Source organism: Trematomus bernacchii, unplaced genomic scaffold, assembly GCF_902827165.1.
Source record: "Trematomus bernacchii unplaced genomic scaffold, fTreBer1.1, whole genome shotgun sequence".
Lineage (NCBI taxonomy): Eukaryota > Metazoa > Chordata > Actinopteri > Perciformes > Nototheniidae > Trematomus > Trematomus bernacchii.
The window spans coordinates 4,065,640-4,089,519 of NW_022987524.1; the positions used below are offsets into that span (position 1 = coordinate 4,065,640).

The following is a 23,880-nucleotide window of genomic DNA, read 5'->3' on the forward strand; positions in this document are numbered from 1 at the left end:
TTTGTATTCTTTATTGTTCCTATAGAAACCACTGCTTTCTGCTCACTGGTGAGTTAGCCTATGAATGAGTGTTAAGCACATCAGTCAGCAGCTGTATGGGCATTGCACTATGGTAGTTGTTATTTGTACATTGTTAATCCTGGGCAATGCATCCTTAAACTGTTTAACTGTGAGGTGTTATAACATTGAACTGTACTCTGGAGACAGAGAACACTACTACACTTATGAAAAGGCCTGTTTGTGAAAGGTCCAAGTGTTTGGTTTTTTTAAGGTAAAAAAGAAACAGCATAATGTGCAGTACTAGTAGAGAGAACCAAATATGTAAAGCACTTTTTTGTTAATTTATGATTTGCTAAGGAATAAAACAAATTCCTCTGTCGTACCATGTTGAATTGTATCATTATTTAGCATCGTGTTGAATCGCATCGTAGCGGCCCAAATCGCATAATGTTGAATCAAATCGTATCGAACTGTATCGCAACAGGGGTGAATCATATCGTATCGCATCGCATCGCCTGGTGTTTCAAATGTATCGTTAATGTATCGTATCGTTGGCAACGTATCGAGATGCGCATCGCATCGGCCTCAGTGATGGAGATGCACATCCCTACTCCAGAGAGAGTTTCTCTCCCCCCCCCCCCCCTGCCTGAAACACCTACTTGGACTCCTTTGTTTACTTCCTGAACATAGTGGCATCACTTTGTAATACTCGCGCTACTATTGGCTAGCGCTCCAACACACTGTACGAGTAGAGACACTACATACTGATATGAACCTAAAAAAGGGCTTAAGATATTATTTTTGAAATTAAAGAAGGCAATAAATATTCCAAACCCTGTTGTGGTTGATTGGTCGGTGCAGCAGGAGCTCGGCCAGAGGAGCTGGCAGTCAGCTGTCTGATGGACCCCGGACACTGACCCCTGGGGTACCGGGAGCAGGGGCCCTTCGCTACATCAAAACATATGAATACAAATTGCCATAAGATAACAACATCAATCATTGCAATACATGATTCAGAACTAACTTACACATCTACAGGTTTGGTTATAAAAAAACGTGTGTGTGTTGTGTCTGAATTTACTTTTAGGTGATCTGTTGACTATTTCCCCATTTCCAGTCTTTATGCTAAGCTAAGCGGCCTAGATTTATATTTTCTTAATGGTACTGAGCTTCTCATCCAACTCCCTGCAAAAAAATAATATGTGTATTTCCTAAGGACCATTCCCCTGAAGTCTTGAAATCAAAATTGATTTTTTACTAAGAGCAGGGCTTTGTATTTGGCAATGCACTACCCAACTTAGCTAGTATGTTGTTTTGGTGATGCAAATTGCTGAGAAAGTTGATTCAACATTTGAAAAAAACAACCCCTCCAGTCTTCTTCATGGGCAGTTTCTGCATCCAGAGTCATTCGCAAAAGCTTTGTGTATTTTCTGTATTTAATGAATGCTTTTTTGGACACAGTTAAGGTTTTTGTTCCTTCTTTTTGAATGAATAAGAATTAGAACAACCTCACCTGAGTACCATTCCTCACTCTCACTGTTGGAGTCTCCCCACTCCCTACCTGGTCTCCCATTTCCTGAAGAGGAGAAAACCAATGCAGAAGGGAAACATATCAGTTTCATGGTGAGAAAAAGGAAGAGTCAAGTCTGCAACATATTTCACGTCTAAACTTCAATATATTAAAATATGTGACTTTTTGTCTTGCATCTCAGTACCTGCATTTATGCGCACACAAATACTCACTGCATTTATGCCTCTGCTGAGCCATTCATAAATACATATTCCAAACATTCTATAGATTAATTCTGTCAATTCAGGTCTATTTTGTTCATCTCACGGCTTTGTGTGTATTGGTAGTAAACATGACATGGCCCAAATGGGGATTTGTTTGGTTACCTAATTCAGTACACAGTATTAGATCTGGTTAGTGACACTGTGAAAGCTGTTCTGCTGGCGGTGAGGTGTTGTTGATGCTGACCTGTCGCAGCAGCTCTCAGAGGCTGTGCCGTCCTGGAGAGAGAGCCTGACACACCGGCATCTGAGAGAGGACAGACGGACAAAAGCACCCAGATCAGGATGTTTGTCCATTTACCATCCAATCTTCATAAAGCTTCAATATGAGTTGAAAGTCACCTAATATCCAAAATCTACTTTCTCATGTCTCTTCTACATACAGTATCTGTGCTAAGAGACTCAGAACGTTTCAGGAACAAAGACCCCCTCTCTTTTTGTCTTGATCCATCTTTATAAAAACCTGTCTGAAAATGAGCTGATCAGATGTTGGTCACTTTGTGATGTCACAATGTTTTTTTGGGTTTGCAACGATTAGCCAATCACCAACCAAGGTAACCCCCCCCCCCCCACACATTATCACCTGAATCTCCTCCTAGAGCACCATTGTGTTCTTTTTAACCAAATGTCTCTCAGAGGGGCGTGGGGAGGGGCTCCTTATTTTCATCTAAAGTTACAGACACAGAATCAGCCCTTTTGGAACAGGGCTGAAACAGAGGGGATTATGGGATGCTGCAATGATCTGTTTGGTGTTTCAGCCAAACACTTCAGACACAGGTTCTGTATATATCTGAGACCTGTAATACATTATTGGAAAATACTATAATAGGGGACCTTTACATTGTGTAAGTGTTGCTACAGTAAGTGGCAGAAGGCACAGTGTGTACTGGTTTAGCTGTAGCTGTTGGTTATTACCGCAGTGTAGCTGGTAGTCATGACAACAGGTGCTATACTGGCTGCACTGTGCATCACACTCACACACCCGGCCGCGGCTGAACGTCTCCCCACAGCGACCCTGACAGGACTGATCTGAGGACAGCAGAGAGAACAGCAGACATCATCAACAACTGTCTGAGATGAGGCTGCGTCAGGCACGTTTCATACAAATGGGGTTAAGTATCTGAAACAAGCCGACAGATATAAGGCCCTAAGGATGCTCCACAATATGGTTCCTTTTGGTCTCCACCAACTACCAGGGACATATAGAAGGAGTCTAGTTCTGTGATGTGACATAACATTAGAGTTTCTTTGTCAAATGTAGCAGCCTGATTAGATAGCAGAAAACATTGAAACTGAAGCACATCAAATGTTTTGTTAAATGAAAACAACAGTGGCTGCAAGGTTATAGAAAATAAAAAAATCAGCTAAAAAAGCTCAAGATTTCAGTGAAACAGTTATTATAAATAAAAACAGCAAAGGATATAGGTTTAAAAGCTCTATAGAAAATAAAAACAGCACGCTAAAGGGGCTCCAAAAACCCAAACATTTGATGAATGTATGATATTAGAGTCAGTGTGCTGCACTAAAGCAAGAGCATAACCTTTTCACGCTGCAGTAACAGTCAGGATCATGGACACTCCTTCCCTGCACGTCTCACACCCTGTTGGGTCTGTTCTACTCACATATTATATCTTTGCTTTACATTTTACCACATAATAAATCACACAGATCAATTACTCAAATCTACTGTTGAATATGTTTATCTGTAGAGTGTTGTACCCATGTTGTTAGAAAAGTGGTGGGGACTCTTTTCAGGTTTAAAAAAACACAAGTGCATTTAGCGTCCCTTCAAACAATACAAACATATGTACTAGTGTATATACATACATATGCTTATAGTAGTGTTTTTAACAACTAGTGCAGTAACTATGCTGCTGCTAAGCGGGAGCAACCATTGCTTCACTATTCTTCAATTATCACTAATATTAAACGTGTCTCAGGTCCAAACTGCACCACTTGACCACCAGAAAGACCCCCAGAAAGTGAGAACACTCCTCCAGATAGTGCATGTTCTCTTGTGCAGATAAACCTCTCAAAGTGTACAATTCTTTGTGCACGCTATTTTCAGAACATATTTAACAAATTATCCTAATGCCGGTGGGGACAAAGTTGGCCATTTCCAAAAGTGGTGGACATGTCCCCAGCGTCCCCAGTATAAATGAATGGTTACCTGTGGTGCAGGCAGCCTGGAAGTCCTGGCAGCACTCGTTGTGTCTGAGGCAGCTGAAGTCACAGGTACACTGCTGGCCTCTGGTGAACACCTCCCCACAGCGGCCCACACAGCTGCCTGCAGACAGGGTGTGTGTGTGTGTGTGTGTGTGTGTGTGTGTGTGTGTGTGTGTGTGTGTGTGTGCGTGCGTGCGTGCGTGCGTGCGTGCGTGCGTGCGTGCGTGCGTGCGTGCGTGCGTGCGTGCGTGCGTGCGTGCGTGCGTGCGTGCGTGCGTGAGTGCGTGTGTGTGTGTGTGTGTGTGTGTGTGTGTGTGTGTGTGTGTGTGTGTGTGTGTGTGTGTGTGTGTGTGTGTGTGGTATTTCAGTAATAGATTCATTCACAAGGCATTAATACGTGTGTTATATAGCACCATAACCTCACGTATCGTAAAGTCAGTGTTTGTACTCGGATCCTTTACTTAAAGTACAAATACTATGGTCTTAAAATACTCCATTTTGTAACAGTCCTCAGTTCAAAATGTTACTTAAGTAAAAGTAGAAAATAATTGGCATCAAAATGTACTTGAAATGCTACTTGAAGTACTAACAATTACCCATTTCAGGATAATATAAAGTATATTTAGTATTTGCTAAATGTACTTTAAGTATCAAAAGTAAAATGACTTTTCAGTGAATAGAGTGGATCTTTTCACATTTATTATTATTATGGTTATTAAATTAAAAGGCATTATAACGTACATGCAAACAACATTAGCTGTGGCTTCGATTTTTGTTTGAATGTAGTTTAGAGTTATTGCAGATTTAAAGGGTTTAATAAATGTGTGAGTGCATACCTGGTCCAGCAGCATCAGAGGGTTGGAGGGCGAGGCTGAGCAGCAGGAGGAAACATACGGACACTTCCATCATCTTCAATCTGAGCGCAAACACACACTGCGATACACAGAGAGAGAGAGAGAGAGAGAGAGAGAGAGAGAGAGAGAGAGAGAGAGAGATAGAGAGGAGAGACCAGCAGCTGCACTGTGTCCACTCTTTCTGTCTTTACTCTCCTGTCAGTGTGTCGCTCTTATATAAGAGACAGAAGCTCTGAGGCAGGACACTTTAAATTAGCATAACACACACACACACACACACACACACACACACACACACACACACACACACACACACACACACACACACACACACACACACACACACACACACACAGTCTAATTAAACACTGCCAAGATGTTCTTAAGCGTCCTACACTGCCAACAAGTGAACTCCTACACACAGGAACACGCTCCAGAACCAGACATACTGTAACCAGTGGTGGAGGAAGTACTTCAATCTTTTACTTAATTAAAAGTAGTTATACCCCAGTGTAGAAATACTTTGTTTCAAATAAAGGTCTGGCATCATAATATACTTAAATTACCAAAAGGAAAATAACTCATTACACAGATTGGTTTATTTCAGAATAATATACAGTATATTTTATCACATGATTCTTATTATAATTGCATTAATGTGAATCATTTTTATTTTGCAGCTGGTAATAACATTTAATAACTGTTTATACTGCCAGGTATCTTAAATAGTATGCCATAATTCATTAGTTCATTGAATTTTTAGACTAACAATATAAACTTGCAAAGTAACTACTAATTAATCTTGTCAAATTAATGTAGTCACTAAAAAGTACTATTTTGGCTTAAAAATGGTGGTGGAGTGAAAGTAAGAGGTAGCATAAAATTGAAATACTTACGTAAAGTGCAAGTACCTCAAACATATACTTGAGTACAGCACTTGAGTAAATGTACTTAGTTACTTTCTACCACTGAATGTAACTATTTATAAATGACCACAGTTACATTTTATTGTGTGTTTTTGCTAAGACTAAAAAGCCTGTCTTACTTCTTCTTTGAACATTTGAACTTTTTCTATATTCTACGTTTTACAATATCGAATACTTTTCAGTCTGCTGTATATAAAAGTTACCATTAAATGAAGGAAGTACATTATAATACTTAAATACAATATTTCAATGAAAATGTGATCCCCGGCTCAGCCCTGTGATATTCCTCCTGTTGTTTTTGGCCAGCTGGAGGAATGAGGGTGAGCCGGCCACAAGTGATGTCATGGGGTTAAGATCATTATTCTTTATAGAGTTGTAATTGTTCAGCTCAGTCCGTTGGTCATAAAAAGCGTCTACATGTGGGAGACTAACAATGAGAGGTCCATCTGGAACTCACTGCAGATTGATGTGGAGTAACTGCTCACTTTACATGAACACATCTCTGGAGCAGAGAGATGTTGTCAATGTTACAGTATTGCAAACGCACTATATTATAAAATAAAATATTTAAAAATGAATTTAAGTACTATATCTTTGGGATTAATAAAGTACCTCTTATCTTATCTTATCTTATATCTAAAAGTACTCATCCAAGTGGCCATAATATAGAACATTATCAAGGTAGCAAAGTAGCTTAAAAGGAAAATACTCAGTAAAGTACATGTAGCTTAAAAATGGACTTAAGTACAGTACTTGAGTACATGTACGTAGTTACTTTCCACCACTGCTAACAATAAATAGTCGTCATGTTCTCGTAATTTGAAAACAATGGTTTACAATGTTAAGGATGACCTGCCTTGCTCTGCTTTGCCAATATTGTTTATTAACTTATATGATGTCAAATCACACGTGTCACATTTAATTAAAATTCAATAATATTGTCTTCCTGTACATCGTCTTGCAGTTTGACAACTAGTGATTTCCTTGACTTTATATTGTGCTACTCTTAAATGAAGAAAACAGAAATGAGCAAGAATTTACTGATTATAAATACCATACATATATATATATTGTAATGAATGTAAAGACAGATGTTGGCTGTATTGAGTTCTCTGCTTTCCACTGTAATGATTTATTTTGCAGTTTAACATCTATTAGTTGACTTATGGGGCCTTATTTAAAGAGCCCCTATTCTGCTTTGGAGGTTTCCCTTTTCTTGTGTCTTCTATAGGTTTGTGTGCATGTAAATGGTCTGCAAAGGCTCAAATCCCTGTGTCCCCTCCAGAGAGAAGTCTACAGAATATACTCTATTTTAAACCTCTGCTGTATCTGTAGGATTTAAACATGTGTAACCTTGGTAACCTCTAATGGTGTATTAAATCAAATCAAAGCAAGGGGAGTGGGATACAGTTGTGAAAATAAACTCAGATTTTGAGAGGATAAAATGGTAGATTAAAAGGAATAACCTACATATTTAAAAACCTTGAATATTCTTTAACATTACAAATACATTGGCCAAGAAATATCAGAAATGTGCTGAGATTAAAGTCAACATTTCACGAGTAAACCCAGACTCCATGGTTACTTTAGTGGGCCCAGCAGCTCAGGAGGTGATGCACTAATTGGAGAGTTGATGGTTTGAACCCTGACCCCGCAGTCGTTGAAGTGTCCTTGGGAAAGATACTAAACCCCAGATTCTTCCCTGAATGTCAATGGATTAACATTTCTTGCAAAAACTTCCTTAAATGAGCAACTGAATAGGAAGATGCCATAATCACATTCTACACAAAGTGGCTTTCATAATCAGGCGTTTAACACAAAGTGTTTTAAAAGAAAAGGCTGTTTAAATCTTGTTGACAGTCTGTCTCACAGGCATCTGTTAGAGAGCAACACAATGTGAGTGAGTCGGTGCCACACACAATACACTCCCCCTCCGTCCCACCACCTGTCACTGCTACATCTCTGCTCTGTGTTTTCACTTCAACAGTTCATTATGTGTGATGGGCAGCGCTCTAATGAGCCCTCGGGGAGGGGCGGGGTCACAGTGAGGTGTTGTGATTGGTCAGAGGGTCAGATTAAAGCAGCTCATAAAAACTTTATTAGCACCCCACATTGTGACCATGTACAGACTGTGGGGCGTACGCAACGCCACACACACACACACACACACGCACACACGCACACACGCACACACACACACACACACACACACACACACACACACACACACACACACACACACACACACACACACACACACACACACACACACACACACATACACACACACACATTCACACACTTAATTAATGTTGAGAAACAGGAGGCCAGACAGACGTGACTCTGAAAATGTGTTTAAAGTGTGTCTTTAACCTGACGTGATAGTAAATATAGTTTTTTAATACATAAAGTCAGACAGTTAGTGTGTCATTTTCTCTAGTTTCCAGATGTGTGTTGATCTGCATTTAAAAGGTGTCATTTTACTAGCACTTGACCCTGGTAATGAGACAGTGACCAGTGTCTGCCAACATGACCTCATCCTCCCGGTGTCTTCCTGTTCTCTCTTCCTTTTTAGTTTCATAGCTGAGCCAATATAATTGTGAGGTTTATTTATCTTGTGCGTAAGGATGTTCTTTTTCTGTTTACTCTCAGTCTGTGGTCACATGAGCTCAAATTAAGAACATTTTGTGAGACGATTGTTTTGAAATGTTTTCTCAAAAGTATTATTTTCTTTAACCAAATACTGAGTTATAAAACCTGGGACACTTTGTTTTTACTACGAGGTTTGCTATTCCTTATTTATCCTCTTCCACAGGGACCGCTGGCCAATTAGTATGCAGGGTTTATTGAATAAAACATGAGGTGAAATGTTTTATTCCTGGATTTCTTTAACTGAGATGAATCTATGAGTACAAGCCACGCTTATTTCCATCCAGCAACATTTTTCAATTTTCTTTACAATTCAATTCAATTCAATTCAAAACCTTTATTTGTCCAGGTGAAATCCCATTGAGATCAATGATCTCTTTTTCAAGGGAGACCTGCAGCAGTAGGTTCCACATGAAGACATAAAAACATAAACAACAGAACAACAAAAGGACATCATACAGCAAAAATTACAGGGATTACAATTTACATATCTATCCACATGTACAGGTACCAACAGCATCTGATTGTGTAGCATCCAACCGAGCTTTAAAAACATGTAGTGGTACCAGATTGGTAATTTTCCATTCTTTTTGCAGACTGTTCCAAGTTAGTGGAGCTGCACATCTAAAAGCTTTCTTCCCTAAGACAGTCCTAGCACTTGGCACATTTAATAAAACCACAGCATGCGATCTCAGGCAATAACTACTTTCAATTCGCCGAGAGATCAGGGAGCAGATATAAGATGGTAGTTTATCCAACATGGCTTTGTAAATGAACATGTACCAGTGACTGAGCCTCCGTACAGTAAGTGATGGCAAAGCCGCCTTGGTATACAGTGTACAGTGATGCGTAAGTGCTTTACAATTTGTCAAAAATCTCAGTGCACTGTGATACGCAGCATCTAACTTGCTCAGGTAATAGCCAGGTGCATTCATATATAACAAATCACCATAGTGAGCACAGGTAAAAAGGTCCCAGTGACTAGCCTTTTCCTGGCCTCAAGCGAGAAACAGGACTTATTTCTGTAGAAGAAACCTAGTCTAACCCTCAGTTTTTTAAGCAGGTTATTTACATGAAATTTAAAAGTGAGACAGTCATCAAGCCAGATACCCAGGTATTTGTAACAGGCAACCACTTCAAGTTGTATTCCTTGCGTAGTTACAATATCCAAAGCAGTCTCTGGTGTATTTTTAGCTTTAGAAAAGAGCATTACCTTGGTTTTATCCACATTTAAAAGAAGCTTAAGCTCAGAGAGCTGAGCCTGAATAATGTTAAAAACAGCCTGTCATTTAACAACAGCCTCCTTAATGGAGGGACCTGCACAATACATCACGGTATCGTCCGCATAAAAATGTAAGGTTGCTCCTTCGACATTTTCATCTAAACTATTAATATAGATAGAGAATAATAGCGGACCTAAAACTGAACCTTGTGGTACACCATTAGTGATGTTTAACCATTCAGAAGACAGCCCATCGAACTTAACACATTGGGACCTTTCAGAGAGGTAGCTCACAAACCACCCTACTGCATGGCTGGATAAGCCAATACTGACTAGCCTCTGCTTCAAGATGCGATGATCGACGGTATCAAAAGCTTTGGATAGGTCAACAAATAGAGCTGCACAACTCTGCTTATTATCTAAAATACTCGTAATGTCATTCACTTTTTATTTACTACAAGACAAATGTGCCTTTTTATTTCATACAGTTCAATTTGGATTGAGACAGGGAAATAATCTAAACCTCACGCGTGGCGTTTCACTGTCAAGGGGGGCGATATAGCGTGTATGTAATTACATTGCAAATACTGACTTGAGCCCCACCACTGTATGGGTTAGCCCTACCATAGATTACCCAACACAAATACTCTGGAGCCGCCACTGGTGGCAGGACATACGCTGACTTCCATATTTTTGGGATTTTGTTCGTGCTGAGAGAGAGGTTAAAAAGAGTAGTGAGAGGTGGAGCAATAAAATTTGCAGCTATCTTTAAAAAGAAAGGTTCTACGTTTTCCGGGCCAGCCGGCTTCTTAGGATCTAGCTTGGTTAAGACAAAACTACATTTATATGCTAATGTTCATTATATATTAATTATAGGTTAAGCTACCTAGTAGTGCATCAAGTAATTCAAATAAACCACACCTTTACCAAGTGCAACATCAAAGTGATTAACACATTAATCATTTAAATAAATTGATACCTGGTGCTTAAAATTGCCATTTAACAGAACCCATACTTTTACTTTTGGTACAAAAAGTAGTTTTGTTATGCTAATACGTTTTTATTTTTACATAAGTACAATTTTGAATGCAGAACTTGTAGCTTAGTATTGTTACACTGCAGTATTGCTACGTTTACTTTAGTAAATAATATGAGTACAACCTCCGCTAGTATACCTTCTTTAACTATAGTAAAACATCTCAGTGCTTCTCCCCCTCGGCCTCGAGTAATAAAACAACTAAAAGGTGGGACTAACCCGATAGGTTACAGAATGTGGTGTTACACCGGAACTAAGGAGCTATCCTGTGTGTTTCCTTCCGGACACTGTGAAAGACGCACCAAACCCCCGCAGTAACAACCACACGTTTTTTGTTGTTGTAGTTTCCTCGGTGTTCTGTGTTCAGGACTGATTTAGTATTTTGCACACAACACTTTATGTTAAAATATTTCCGTAAAGTTAGGATTAGCGTTTTAGCGGGAAAGCTAAACAAGCGAGGGGCTAACGAGGTGAGTAGCTGCCGTCCTCACAGAGCTGTCTCTCACTCTCACTCACACACACACACACACGCACACGCACACGCACACGCACACGCACACGCACACGCACACGCACACGCACACGCACACGCACACGCACACGCACACACAGCTTGGAGTGAGATTTTTTTTTGGTGAACCGAAAAAAGAAACGTTCATGTGTACAGTGTTACAAATGTATTGAACATGTACAAACGGGTTTCCCATTAATGTACCGGGCGCTACAGTGGAATACGCACATACACAGTGTACCCGCGACTCTTACAATGAAGGCTCGACAATCAGCTCACAGCATATAAAATGGCATATAGATGTAAGCAGAGGTAAAGTGCTATTTTATAAGTGGGGGGGGGGGTAGGGTCCTCACCTCCTTTTTTTTTTTTTTTAAATATTGAAGTTAAATGCATCAACCTGGTGCATTTTGAGAGCAAAATGAATGTATGGATACATCTCTCAACACCCATATGAAACAGAACTGTAAACAGATTTTCTTTTTCTTTATGGATATTTTACAAATCACTCACCTTTTAAACTGTAGGCCTATTCTTGTTTTACTGTAATATAGTATTTCACAACTGTTTTTCATTTATTCTCATAAATGGTGACCAAAACGTTTGAGACCCACTGAGATAACTAGACTAAAGTTAACTATCTAAACACAGAGAGTCCCTTACCTCACTGAGCTGTAGTTATCTCTCTCAGTCTGACAGGAGAGAGCTCTCCCTTTCCTTGTTTTAGAAACAGCTTCTAACATCCGTTAGCGCAGCTAGCTAACCAGATGCTAACAACAACAATGCAAATAGTGAGTTTGGTAGAAATATACTGTATAATAGTAAAGTTATTTAAGATGATGCCATATTTATTGAAGATTTTACATTATAAATATTCCCCAAAATTATTCAAAAGCATATTCTTCCAAACTCCTTGCTGTAGTATGACACACAGGAGACTATTGATGTGTGTAGTGAGTTTGGTAGTAATAAGCTGTATAATAGTGATTGAATATTATTGTATTGTTGCACTTTGCAGACGGTCCCTGAGCACTCGTTTCTTCTCCGGCTGCGGACAGAGACCAATGTAATGTGTCCAGCTCGGAGGACGCCAGTTGTCATGACTCAAGTTATACTGTAACACCGGCGCGTATTAGCTTTTTTTGATCAAAATGTGATTGTAGTTCCTGGTCAACCTTACCACGGTACTTAGGAGACGTCATTTGTGTCTGAATAACGTTTTGTTCATGAGTTATTGATCCGTGAAATCAGAATTTCCCAATGTCGTTCCAACTTTACTGAACTAAGCCAGAAGACCGTCTCATTTCGTAGACCGCTCGGTTTGCTGTTCCTTCACTTTATTTTTATATTTATATACATTTATTTTGAACGAAAACTTAGCGTGAGGAAAGGCAAGTGTGGCGTGAGTGCGTGAGATATGGGTTAATTGCGTGACTCTCACGCTCAATGCGTGAGTGTTGGCAGCCCTGATAAATGTAGTGGGGTACAAATACACCATTTGTCTAAGTACAAAGTAGAAAAACAAAAAAAGAATTGTAATACTCAAGTAAAGTACAAGTATCTCAAAAGTGTCCTTAAGTACAGTACTTGAGTAAATGTACTTGGTTACTTCTACTACTTTTTGTTTTTAAATAACAATACCCATACTAAGACCCAAAGGAACGCAGGAAACACTGAAGAAAGTAGAGAAATAAGGTTTTTTCATCAAGGAAATGTGAAATTCACTTGAAATATTTTCGATATATTTAGTTTGCCCTGCATTGAAACTTTTTGTATTTAACAAATCAGTTTTCCCCCCAAAATGTTTACCTACTGTCAGTCAAAAATAATACAAGTAAAAAAAACAGACAGACATTTACTTATTAAATACTGGAGGCTGGACACCCTCCCTCGGGTGCGAGCTGACATTCGGCCTTTTAACAGTACATAACAGCTGCTATAACAACCATTGGTCATATCGTAACACGTGAATAATTCTGAAGTTTTTTTAAATGAAATAAGATTGAAATTCCTGATATGTTGTGATTTTGTAAGAAGACATGACATGAGTTTTTGTGTGTCTGCAGTCATGCTGCTGGTGGACCCCGGCCTCTACATCGGCACTGTGGCGGACCTCAATGACAGCCAGGGATTGGCCGCCGCAGCTGTCACTCACATCCTGTCTGTTGACTCTGTGGACCCTGCCCCTCTGGTTCCTGCTGATGGGAACTTTCGCAGGAAGTGGGTCAATGTTCTGGATGAGGTGTCCTCTGACCTTCTGAGTCACATGGACGACTGCTTCCGCTTCATTCAGGAAGCTGTGGATGGAGGCGGGGCTGCACTCGTTCACTGGTAAGGGTCTAAAGCAGGGGGTCAAACTCATTAGTTCAGGGGCCACATTCAGCCAAATCTGATCTCAAGTGTTCATTACAACTTCAAGATCACAATGTATCTACAAAAACATTTAGTCACAGGTATCTGGAACTGAACAATATAGTGTTTCACTTAATGATCAAATCAACTGGGAACTATTAAGAAGAAGGTTCAGTATCCCCCTGCCTTGTATATAATGTATACTTAAAAGTTGTGAAAATTGCCGTTAGTGTCTTCTCTGTCTAGTATTTTCATGCCTTAATCATCAAATCAAATCAAATCAAATTTGATTTAAATAGCACATTTTTAAACAATTTTTGGTCGAGCCAAAGTGCTGTACATATAATAAAAATACCCTACAGTAAAGACACTTTACAGCAAATACAACAGCACAGTTTGTGCAGAATATCAGTATGAGAAAACGACACCCTCTGTCCTTTAGACCCTCACATCGTACAAGGAAAAACTTCCGGAGAAAAACCCACAGTTTAAAGGGAAAAAATGGGAGAAACCTCAGGGAGAGCAACAGAGGAGGGATCCCTCTCCCAGGACAGACAGACGTGCAATAGATGCCGTGTGTAAATCGAAGAGATAATACATTTTACAGCGTAGGTAGACCAAATGTTTGGAAATGCATGTGTCTGTAATAAGAAGATGAATCCACGAAGATGTCAACAACAATCCTGTGGGAGCCATCAGGGAAGCAGCATGACGAGAGCCAGGCAGGACCGCAGAGACAGGCCCAGCCACGACCCGAAGTCCACGACTTAATCCAGAACTCAGGATAGGGGATCCAGGGCACAGGACCACAGCAAGAGGATCAGCCTCGACTCCGGATCCCGGCGTAGATATAGACACAAAACAAGAACATTTGGGGGAGGCTGGGTTAATCGGAACATGAGAATACACAGACACAGACAGACAGAAGGAAGAACAAGCACTACCTTAGGATAGGTTGAGGGAAAAGGGTAGCAAGTAAGAGAGTAAGAAACAGAGGTGGAGAGGCACACGCAGGGAGCAAGGTCCCCACTGGAGCCTTAGTTGGAATTGGTGAGAGGTAGGGAGGTACGCTGTGAATACGGCCATAACACTCCCCGGCCTGAATAAGCCACTCTGCAAACCTGTTTCCCTCTAATAAAACCTCGAGAGGTTAGAGAGGGAAAAGGTTTTTGGATAAAGAGAGGATAGAAAGAATCGATTACAGGAGTAGAGAGTATGAGAAGTAGAGAGAGACAAGATTTAGAAGAATGAGTAGTAGTAATAACCTTAGTTTTAAATATAAGATCCAAGTTTTTAGGATTTAAGTGAAAGAGCAAGAACCAAAATGTAGGTGAAGAGGCACAGCGTATCTACGTCAATGCAGTTTTATTAGATTATTATATCAGCTATAAGCTTTATCAAAAAGGAAGGTCATAAGCGTACCAATAAAACGGATAGGCTATCGGCCGCCAGAACACAAACTGGAAGCTGATTCCACAAAAGTGGAGCTTGATAAGAAAAGGCTAGAAGGCCAGAGAGAAGAAATGAGTTTTAAGAGTTGATTTAAAAACCCCTAGGGTCTGGGCCGACCTCACATGGAGGGGCAAAGTGTTCCAGAGCCTGGGGCCAGCTGATGCGAAGGCTCGGTGCCCTCAGGTTTTGAGCCTGGTCTTGGGCACTATCAGCAGCAGCTGGTCAGCCGACCTTAAGGCTCCGGCTGGGGTGTAGCGATGGAGGAGTTCAGCTATATAGGCCGGAGCCAGCCCATTTAGTGCTTTGAAAACAAATAAAAGGATTTTAAAATCAATTCTGAACCGAACTGGAAGCCAGTGCAGTGAGGCCAGAATTGGGGTGATGTGGTCACGCTTTTTGTGGCCAGTGAGAAGACGTGCAGCTGCGTTCTGAACTAGCTGCAGGCGTCTAATTGAGGCCTGGTCCATACCCACATACAGAGCGTTGCAGTAATCCAGTCTCGAGGTAACAAAGGCGTTAATAACCCTTTCTAGGTCTTTAAAAGATAAAAACGACTTGGTCTTGGCCAACAGTCGTATTTTAAAAAAGCAGGTCTTGACTACGGTGCTGACCTGCTTATCAAATTTAAAAGCGCTAGTGAAGGTCACTCCAAGGTTCATGACAGAGGGGAGGATGTTTTTATTGAGGGAGCCCAGAATATCAACCTGGGAGGCTAGAGGTTGGGGTCCAAAAAAGATGACCTCGGTCTTGCTCTCGTTGAGGTTGAGGAAGTTTTGGCTCAGCCAGGATTTAATCTCTGTTAAGCAGTCCATCAGCTGCTGTAGTGAGTTGACATTTTGGTTGAGAGGCAAATAGATCTGTACATCATCAGCGTAACAATGGAAGGGGATGTTGTGTTTTGTGAGAATTGAACCTAGACATGACCTAGTATGTACAGTAGAAAAAGGATGGGTGAGAGGGGCTTTAGCAGAGGAGAAGGTACCTAGCTGCACTGAGAAGCTACGGTCTGTCAGGTAGGACCTGAACCATGCAAGGGCAGAGCCTGTGATGCCTGCGGACTGTTCAAGCCGTGACAGCAGGATGCTATGGTCCACAGTGTCAAAGGCAGCTGTCAGGTCTAACAGCACCAAGACAGCTGGGCTACCTGAGTCGGCGGCTAGGAGCAGATCATTAAAAACTCTTCAAAGGGCTGTTTCAGTGCTGTGCATGGGTTTGAAGCCAGACTGGAACTTTTCATGGATTCCATGCGTGGATAAAAAAGGTAGCTGGGAGATGGGCCTAAAATTTGCAAGAATGGAGGGCTCGAGATTTTTCTTTTTAAGTAGTGGCTGCACCACGGCATGTTTGAAGGCAGCTGGGACACATCCTGAGCTAAGAGAGGTGTTTACAAGTAATAAAATACTTGCTCCAACTGATCCTAAAACAACTCTGAGAAGGCGAGAGGGAATGCTGTCTGAGGTGCAGTTTGTCGGCCGCAGGTGCTTGACTACATCCAAGAGAGAAGAGAGGGATACAGGCTCAAAGTGGTCGAGGACAGCAGGGCACAGAAAAGGAGCAGGATCTGGGGTAGCACTAGTGTGGGCTAGCCTAAGAGCAGATACTTTTTCAATAAAAAATGTAAGAAACTTATCACAGAGAGTAGTCGATGGGACAATTGGAGGAACATCACAGGGATTAATGATAGAGTTGAGGACATTAAAAAGAACTTGAGGTTTATGGCTGTTTTTGGAGATGAACAGAGAAATGTGCTCTGTTTTGGCTGCTTTGACTGCCGTCTGGTAGTCAGAAAGGCAAGCACGAAGGATTTCTAAGGAGACATGGAGTTTATCCTTTTTCCATTTTCTCTCTGCACGCCTGCAAGAGCGCGAGTACAGTCATTGAGCCACGGTTCTGAGAGAACTTTGGTGCGTCTAAGCGTAAAAGGAGCAACAGAATCCAGTATTAGTGTACATGTCGAGTCAAACATGGAGATAAGCTCATCCGCACTAAGAGCACAGTTCACCTCTAATTTACAGATCGGAGAAGTATTAAAAACATCTGAAAACTGTGAGGCAGTCAAGGGGTTAATTGAACGCAGACGACGCGCAGGGGCCTTAATCATTTGATTATTAAACGGTACCAACCAATATATGCATTCACTGCGACAGTTGGGGGTTAGAAAAGAAAAGCATTAGTGTCAGCCTGTACTGTATGTTATACTAGATACAATAACGTTTTCATTGATTTGTTTTTTAGACAGACATTATACTAAATAAATCATATATTAAAAGACATGTTTTCTACTATATTCCATCTGATAATTGATGTTATTCCTGCTAATTATTGGCATTTACTTACTAAAATATATCTTACTAGTTATATCTACCTGGAGCCATCTTTTTTTCTTTTTATATATGGTATATTCACATTATCATGTTTAGCCTTTGGATTGTCTATGTTGTAATTCTATTCTTTTTGACCTACTGCACGTCTTTCCGTCCTGATAAAGGGATCCTCTGATTCTCTCCCGAGGTTTATTACATTTCCCCCGGTAACTGTGGGGTTTTATTTTGGAGATGTTCCTTGTATGTGTTATGCTCTAAGGACAGAGGGTGTTGTATGCTGTACAAACTGTAAAACCCCCTGAGACATGGGGCTATTTCAATCAACTATCAACAAAGAGAGGGTACCAGTAGAGTTTGAGGGTCAGTAAAGCGTGTGAACAGCTGCTGTTTGTGATCAGTCAGGCCGGAAGGAGTCGCAGTGCTACCATCATCACCTCTTACCTGATGAAGAAACACCAGCTGAGCTTCACTGAGGCCTCCCTCAGACTGAAGGCTGCCAAACCGGATGTCCAGTAAGTGTGTGTGTGTGTGTGTCCCAGTAACTCCTGTCAAGCAGCAATCTAACAACCTTTTTTGTGGGATGATATATATTTGGTGATCTGACCAGTATGGATATTATAATAAGTTCCAGGGCAGATGATTGACAGCTGCTGGTGTGATGATAAGTCTCAGGGCAGATGATTGACAGCTGCTGGTGTGATGATAAGTCTCAGGGCAGATGATTGACAGCTGCTGGTGTGTTGCAGGGTGAACAGTGGCTTTGAGGAGCAGCTGTGTCTGTACGAGGCTCTGCACTGTGAAGTGGACACCTCCAGTCCTCTGTACAAACAGTACAGACTGAGCAAGATCATCGAGAAGTACCCTGGTAAACACAAACACACAGACACACACACCAGCTTTTCTGGTCAATGTTTTAGGAAAAATGTCAACATATCTCACAAATGGAATACATTTTGTTTAAATATTATCTGTGTTTGTTAATGACCCTTAAAACAATCATACATGTCGTGCTTTGGAAGCGTAAAAAATAATATTTGCATTGCATAAGGGGCTGTACACATGCCAACTTTTTTGCATGCTTGAAGTAGCAGAAGCAGTAAGATAACCGGTGTCTAGCACACACACACACACACACACACACACACACACACACACACACACAGCGCAACTGTGCAATGTTTATTGTGATTAAACCATGAGAAGATCATATTTATCGCTACATGGACTCCAATTAATTGATTTCCAACGCTTTCTGTTTATGTATGTGAATGTTTGTGTTTGTGTGTGTGAGCAGAGATGCGGCACATTCCCAGGGAGCTGTTTGCCGCTGACCCCGCCCACTGCAGCTCCTCCGAAGTGTCCTATCGCTGCAGGAAGTGCAGGTGACAGCTGGACAAATGTTAGAAGCTGATTTCATGTCATATGGGGGAAATGAAAGATCTTCAAGTAGGAAACTTCAGACTGTCTACCATTTTCTTCCTGATGCCACCGACAAGAAAACACCTGTTGCTGACTGCAGGAATTCTGAATTCATTTCAGAATAAACCATTTAATAAAATGTTGTTCTAGCTACTGTTGAATAAACTCTAATCCTGACTCCCTGCTTCTGCTCTGCCTCTGCAGGAGGGCTCTGTTCCGTGGCTCCAGTGTTCTCAGTCACTCTGTGGGAGGAGGAGGAGCGCAGGCCTTTGGTTACAGGAAGTCCAGTAACTGCAGCGGTAAGAACACAACGCACTGAACACCCACAGGATACCAGAGGAAGTAACTAAGTACTCAAGTACTGTACTTAAGTAAAAATGTTGACATACTTGAGTATATCTATTTTATGCAACTTAATACTTCTACTCCAGTACATTTAAAGGGAAATAATGTAATTGTACTCCACTTAATTTATTAAACAGCATTAGCTACTTTTAACAAAATACTTCTCTAAAAATGTAATTAGTCACATTTCTTTATTTCTTTTATAAAAGTCAATCAGAACTTTGTCAGTAAAATGCTACTTGATGCAACAATATTATCTAGAAATGTGACGTATATAAATATGACTATATACACACATAAAGGCTATTTTTTGGCACAATGATTACTTTTACGTTTTATACTTTAAGTACACTTTGCTGATAAAGATTTGTACTTTGACTTGAGTAAGATTTTGAATGCAGGACTTTACAGTAAATGAATGGTACTTTTACTCAAGTAAAGCATCGGAGTACTTCTTCCACCACTGAGGATTACACACCATGACGCCTGGGGGAGGGCACAGAGGTAGATAGGCTGAAAGGGAAGGGTGCATGCTGAAAATAACTTGGAGATAATACAATGAACTCCTTTCCATGCGATGGATCTCTGGATGTGTTTGCACTGTACATCCTGCACCACCCTGGGAACATGTAGCACACGTTAGCTCCACAACACCTCTAGTCTTTATTACAACGTTTTTAAAACAGCTTTTATAATAGTACTATATTTTGCTCATTCCTATCCTAAAAAAAAAACGTACTCTTCTCTCCGTGTTTTTGTGTACTCCATTTACACAAAAGCAAATTCTTCATATGTGTAAACCTACTTGGTAATAAAACTGATTTAACTTTAGAACATATCATCACATTTGAAAGTTTTCTTAAAACCATGTGTAAGATCAAACATATTTGCTAAGAGCTCATTTTTTCAAACAATACCTAATATGGAACAGAGCTCAAGTTGTAGACTGATGGAGGCCCACAGCTAACCCACTGAAACCATGGCAACACCATGCATCCTGTTCTGCATCCAGCATGACAAGGCAATAAAGTGCCCAAAATACATCAAAAAACATTTGACTGATGTTATACAATTAGGGTGACCAGGTCCCAACAAACCAAATGATTAAATAAAACCATTGATCTATTAACCAATTAATAGATCAAATAAAACCATAAATACAAATCAAAACTGGCCAGGAGGGAACAAAAACATAATAATGCATAAAATAAAATAGCTTTCAGTTTTGTCCATCACAGCAACAGCAGGTGGGCCCCCCCACAGTGTGTGGGCTATTTTGTCACCAAGAACCACTGGTGTCTTTAACTCTGTCAAAGAACTCTCCACAGAGGCAGGGGAAAGCACATCTGTTATTATGGACGCTGCTTTTGTACGACCACATGACATTTTCTTTGCTATCGCAGAGTCTGGAAAAATGGTCTGCGCTAGCTTGTTACCACAGTCATTTGACCGGTATGATTGGGAGTGTTGCACTGTATGGTAAACACTGGTTATTTCTGCTGCTGTTACCTTGTCTGAGTGGCCATCATTTTTTGGTTTGAGTAAGAATGTCTCCATAGAGTGGGATGTCTCTTTTTGAGCGACACGTTTCTTGTGAGAATCGCATTCTCGGTGTCTTTTGACGTCGTATTCACCGCCATGTGAAATTGAAAAATGACTCTTGCAAAGATTGCAAAAAACTCTCTGAGAGTCGCCCTGCACTGGCTTCACCCACGGGTAAGTGTCTTCCCAGTCTTTGTTGTATGTGCATCTTCTTTTCTTCTTAGCTGTAGTTTCAGTTTCCTCCATTTTCCATAACCTGCTGCGTCGCCTGCGTTATTGACTTTCGTTGTTGTTGTTGGGGCTGCGGGGGGGTGTGTGTGAGTGAGTTACTCTCATTGGTTAACACTTGACCAGCACCCGCCGTGTGTTACAGTTTGATTGACAGCAAACACAGCCCCGTGATGATAGCCTTCCCTGCTTTCTCAACAGCCATTGGATAAATCTGATTTTAGAAAAGCGTTTTAGCCAATCAAAATGAAATATGCGGGACATCGTCTCAATTTGCGGGACGCACCAAAAGTCGTGAAAATGCTGTGCAGTCCCGCGCAAAGCGGGACATCTGGTCACCCTATATACAATACAAATCAAATATCACAAAACATTGAGTAGCTGTTCTGAAGCTGTCAGTCATCTCCTGATCCTCATCAGCAGAGCTTTCCTAGTCGTCGTGGAATTATAACTTCATCTCAAAACTAGCACAACTTTAGGTGTTTATCTTTTTATTATAGAACTCTGACAACTTCTTATCCATGTCGTCTTTAAAGCTGAGCTAATATTTTAACTGGATTTGATGTTCTGCAGCCTCTTCTGCAGACACACAATGCTTTAGATAACTTTGTGAAAGTTGCACAGCTTTAAGATCCTTTTGTCACGCTTTAAATAGGTTTTGCAGATATATTTGAGTTTGAATGTTTTAGCATAGATGTTGACTTATTGACATATTGCTTAGGTATAAACATTTGACGTTCAATAGACTGTTCGTATGCTAGACATGTGGACTGTGCACTTCTAGGTTCCTCATGAGAAGTCCTGTCTCAGTAACTAAACTTCTCATTTCTAAGTATTGACATAAATGTTTCTTTTTCTAGGAGACGTGCAGTGTACGTCCTATTTCATAGAACCCGTGCAGTGGATGGAACCGGCTTTGGTTGGAGTGATGGATGGACAGGTAATGCTACACACACAGTACTCACACTCTCACATGAACTGATTTGAATAAACTCATTTATCAAGTTTCAGCTCTCATCAGAGGAGCTTCATTTGAAAATGTTATCTTAATTCTTTCACTTTTAGTTGTTCCTTCATTATAGAACATTGCACAAATCCGCCCAATACATTTTTCAGATAACAGAAAAATCTGAAATGTTGTATTTGTCCCACAGCAGGGACATTGCAGTAAAGGGGACAATGCAGATAAAGGCACAAATAAAAAGAGTAGTCTAACTTATTAAATAAAGAGATACATACAAAATATCTAATAAGCACACATCCAAGGTATAAAACATAAGTAGCAGCATCATAAAAGTAAATCAACATAAAAAAGGTGAGGAAGCAGCATCCAGTAGCAAACAGTGAACAGTATGTATTGCACGGTATTATTTTTACAACAGTGTTACAGTAATGCGTATGAATGTTTGAGTATTAATTATGGCCATCTTTCCATCACTCCATCTCGTGTGTGTGTGTGTGTGTGTGTGTGTGTGTGTGTGTGTGTGTGTGTGTGTGTGTGTGTGTGTGTGTGTGTGTGTGTGTGTGTGTGTGTGTGTGTGTGTGTGTGTGTGTGTGTGTGTGTGTGTGTGTGTGTTGTGTGTGTGTGTGTGTGTGTGTGTGTGTGTGTGTGTGTGTGTGTGTGTGTGTGTGTGTGTGTGTGTGTGTGTGTGTGTGTGTGTGTGTGTGTGTGTGTGTGTGTGTGTGTGTGTGTGTGTGTGTGTGTGTGTGTGTGTGTAGCTGCTGTGTCCTAAGTGCAGCTCTAAGCTGGGCTCGTTCAGCTGGTGTGGGGATCGGTGTTCGTGCAGTCGCTGGGTCACCCCCGCCTTCCAGCTGCACCACAACAGAGTGGACGAGATCCGACAAATCAACATCCAGAAATAACTGCAGAACATGTTAAACTGTCAGATCCCCTTTACTGTTAGGAAATAAATTGATAACATTTCACTCGTCAAGTGTCACTTAACATCAGGTGGCCTTTGAAATGTTTTAACATTTTTGCCAACTTCAATTATTTAAGTTTTACAGAAATTGGTGCTAAAACAATCTGTCTTTTATCTGATTTATCAGAACATTCATGTTTTTTTCATATTTCAATAATCACTTATGAAGTGGCTTTAATGGATACTTGTATATTAACAAAGTAAACTGCTTTGCAAAAAGTGAATTTAATACCACAGCTGGTATTCTTGTGTGTTCCCCTTTCTATCTGTTTTATAAATCTGAAAGTAGGACAGCTCTGTAATACACACAAATCATGTAAATAAATGAAAAATAAAAACATTTGTAAATATCACAGATAAGACTGCTGCTATGTATTATTTACATTCTGTATTCTGAGATGTTGCATGTGATTTACCTGAAATGTATTTATTTAGGATAAACCCCTTGAGTTCCTCAAGGAAGCATTCTGGGCCCTATTCTCTTCTCATTATACATGCTCCCTCTGGGCTACATAATAGACCATTACAATGTTGAGTATCGCTTTCCATTTCACCTGAAAACCCTGTTCTGTAAATAACCTTTTTACCTGTCTCAAAGAGCTAAACAATTGGATGAATGATAACTTTTTTTAAAGGAATTAGCGAAAAGGAAATTCTACTAGTAGGTCCAAAACCAAAACGGCAGAGTAGAGTCAGTGTTTTCCAGCATGTCCAAATATATTATAACACAAGTTGCCAATCTGGGGTAATTTTAGGCTGTGATATACATTTTTTAAGCCGTTTTAACAAGGTTGCTAAAACTTTTCCACCTTTGGAACATTGCCAGGATCAGACTATTTTTAACTCAGAATGCTGCTGAAATGGTTGTACATGCTTGTATTACTAGTCGCCTGGACTACTGAAATTCTCTTTTTACTGGTCTCCAAAAAAATCTTTAAAGAAATTGCAATTCATTCAGAACCCTGCGCCCAGGATTTTAACAAACGCACACAATAGGGATCACATTTCCCCTGTGCTGGCATCACTGCACTGGTTACCGGTGTTGAGATCTCCATATTCAACACACTCTCACTCCATAAACGTCCAGAAGTGACGCTTGGTCAGGGTCCCGAGGCGTGCAGTTGGGACGCTCCTAGGCTCC

General features: G+C 40.6%; 2 protein-coding genes across 2 annotated transcripts in view; one reads left to right on the forward strand and one right to left on the reverse strand.

The window, feature by feature from the left end:
- LOC117473371 (proteoglycan 4-like) overlaps positions 1–4,903 on the reverse strand; it is an 11,188-nt gene extending 6,285 nt beyond the window's left edge. Inside the window, exons 1-6 of the mRNA XM_034118940.1 lie at positions 4,794–4,903; positions 3,962–4,078; positions 2,707–2,820; positions 1,979–2,038; positions 1,514–1,576; positions 835–948 (exon numbers count right to left, since the gene is read on the reverse strand). Coding sequence (XP_033974831.1) covers positions 835–948; positions 1,514–1,576; positions 1,979–2,038; positions 2,707–2,820; positions 3,962–4,078; positions 4,794–4,866 — 541 coding nt within the window. The 5' untranslated portion in view covers positions 4,867–4,903. The remainder of the gene's footprint in view (positions 1–834; positions 949–1,513; positions 1,577–1,978; positions 2,039–2,706; positions 2,821–3,961; positions 4,079–4,793) is intronic.
- A 5,994-nt stretch (positions 4,904–10,897) lies between these two features.
- Positions 10,898–23,086, forward strand: dusp12 (dual specificity phosphatase 12). Its single transcript, XM_034118403.1, has 8 exons — positions 10,898–11,114; positions 13,222–13,486; positions 17,682–17,795; positions 18,030–18,148; positions 18,578–18,665; positions 18,907–19,001; positions 21,678–21,757; positions 22,537–23,086. Exons 2-8 carry the CDS (start codon positions 13,224–13,226, stop codon positions 22,678–22,680), a joined length of 903 nt encoding a protein of 300 aa, XP_033974294.1. The 5' UTR covers positions 10,898–11,114; positions 13,222–13,223; the 3' UTR covers positions 22,681–23,086.
- Positions 23,087–23,880: the final 794 nt, after the last annotated feature.

What these genes read in the sequence shown, in the direction of transcription:
- dusp12 (XM_034118403.1), top strand. Translation starts at nt 13,224, where the DNA reads ATGCTGCTGGTGGACCCCGGCCTCTACATCGGCACTGTGGCGGACCTC. An exon ending in GAAGTCCAGTAACTGCAGCG is followed by an intron (nt 19,002 to 21,677) that starts GTAAGAACACAA and finishes TTCTTTTTCTAG; the next exon opens with GAGACGTGCAGTGTACGTCC. An exon ending in TTGGAGTGATGGATGGACAG is followed by an intron (nt 21,758 to 22,536) that starts GTAATGCTACAC and finishes GTGTGTGTGTAG; the next exon opens with CTGCTGTGTCCTAAGTGCAG.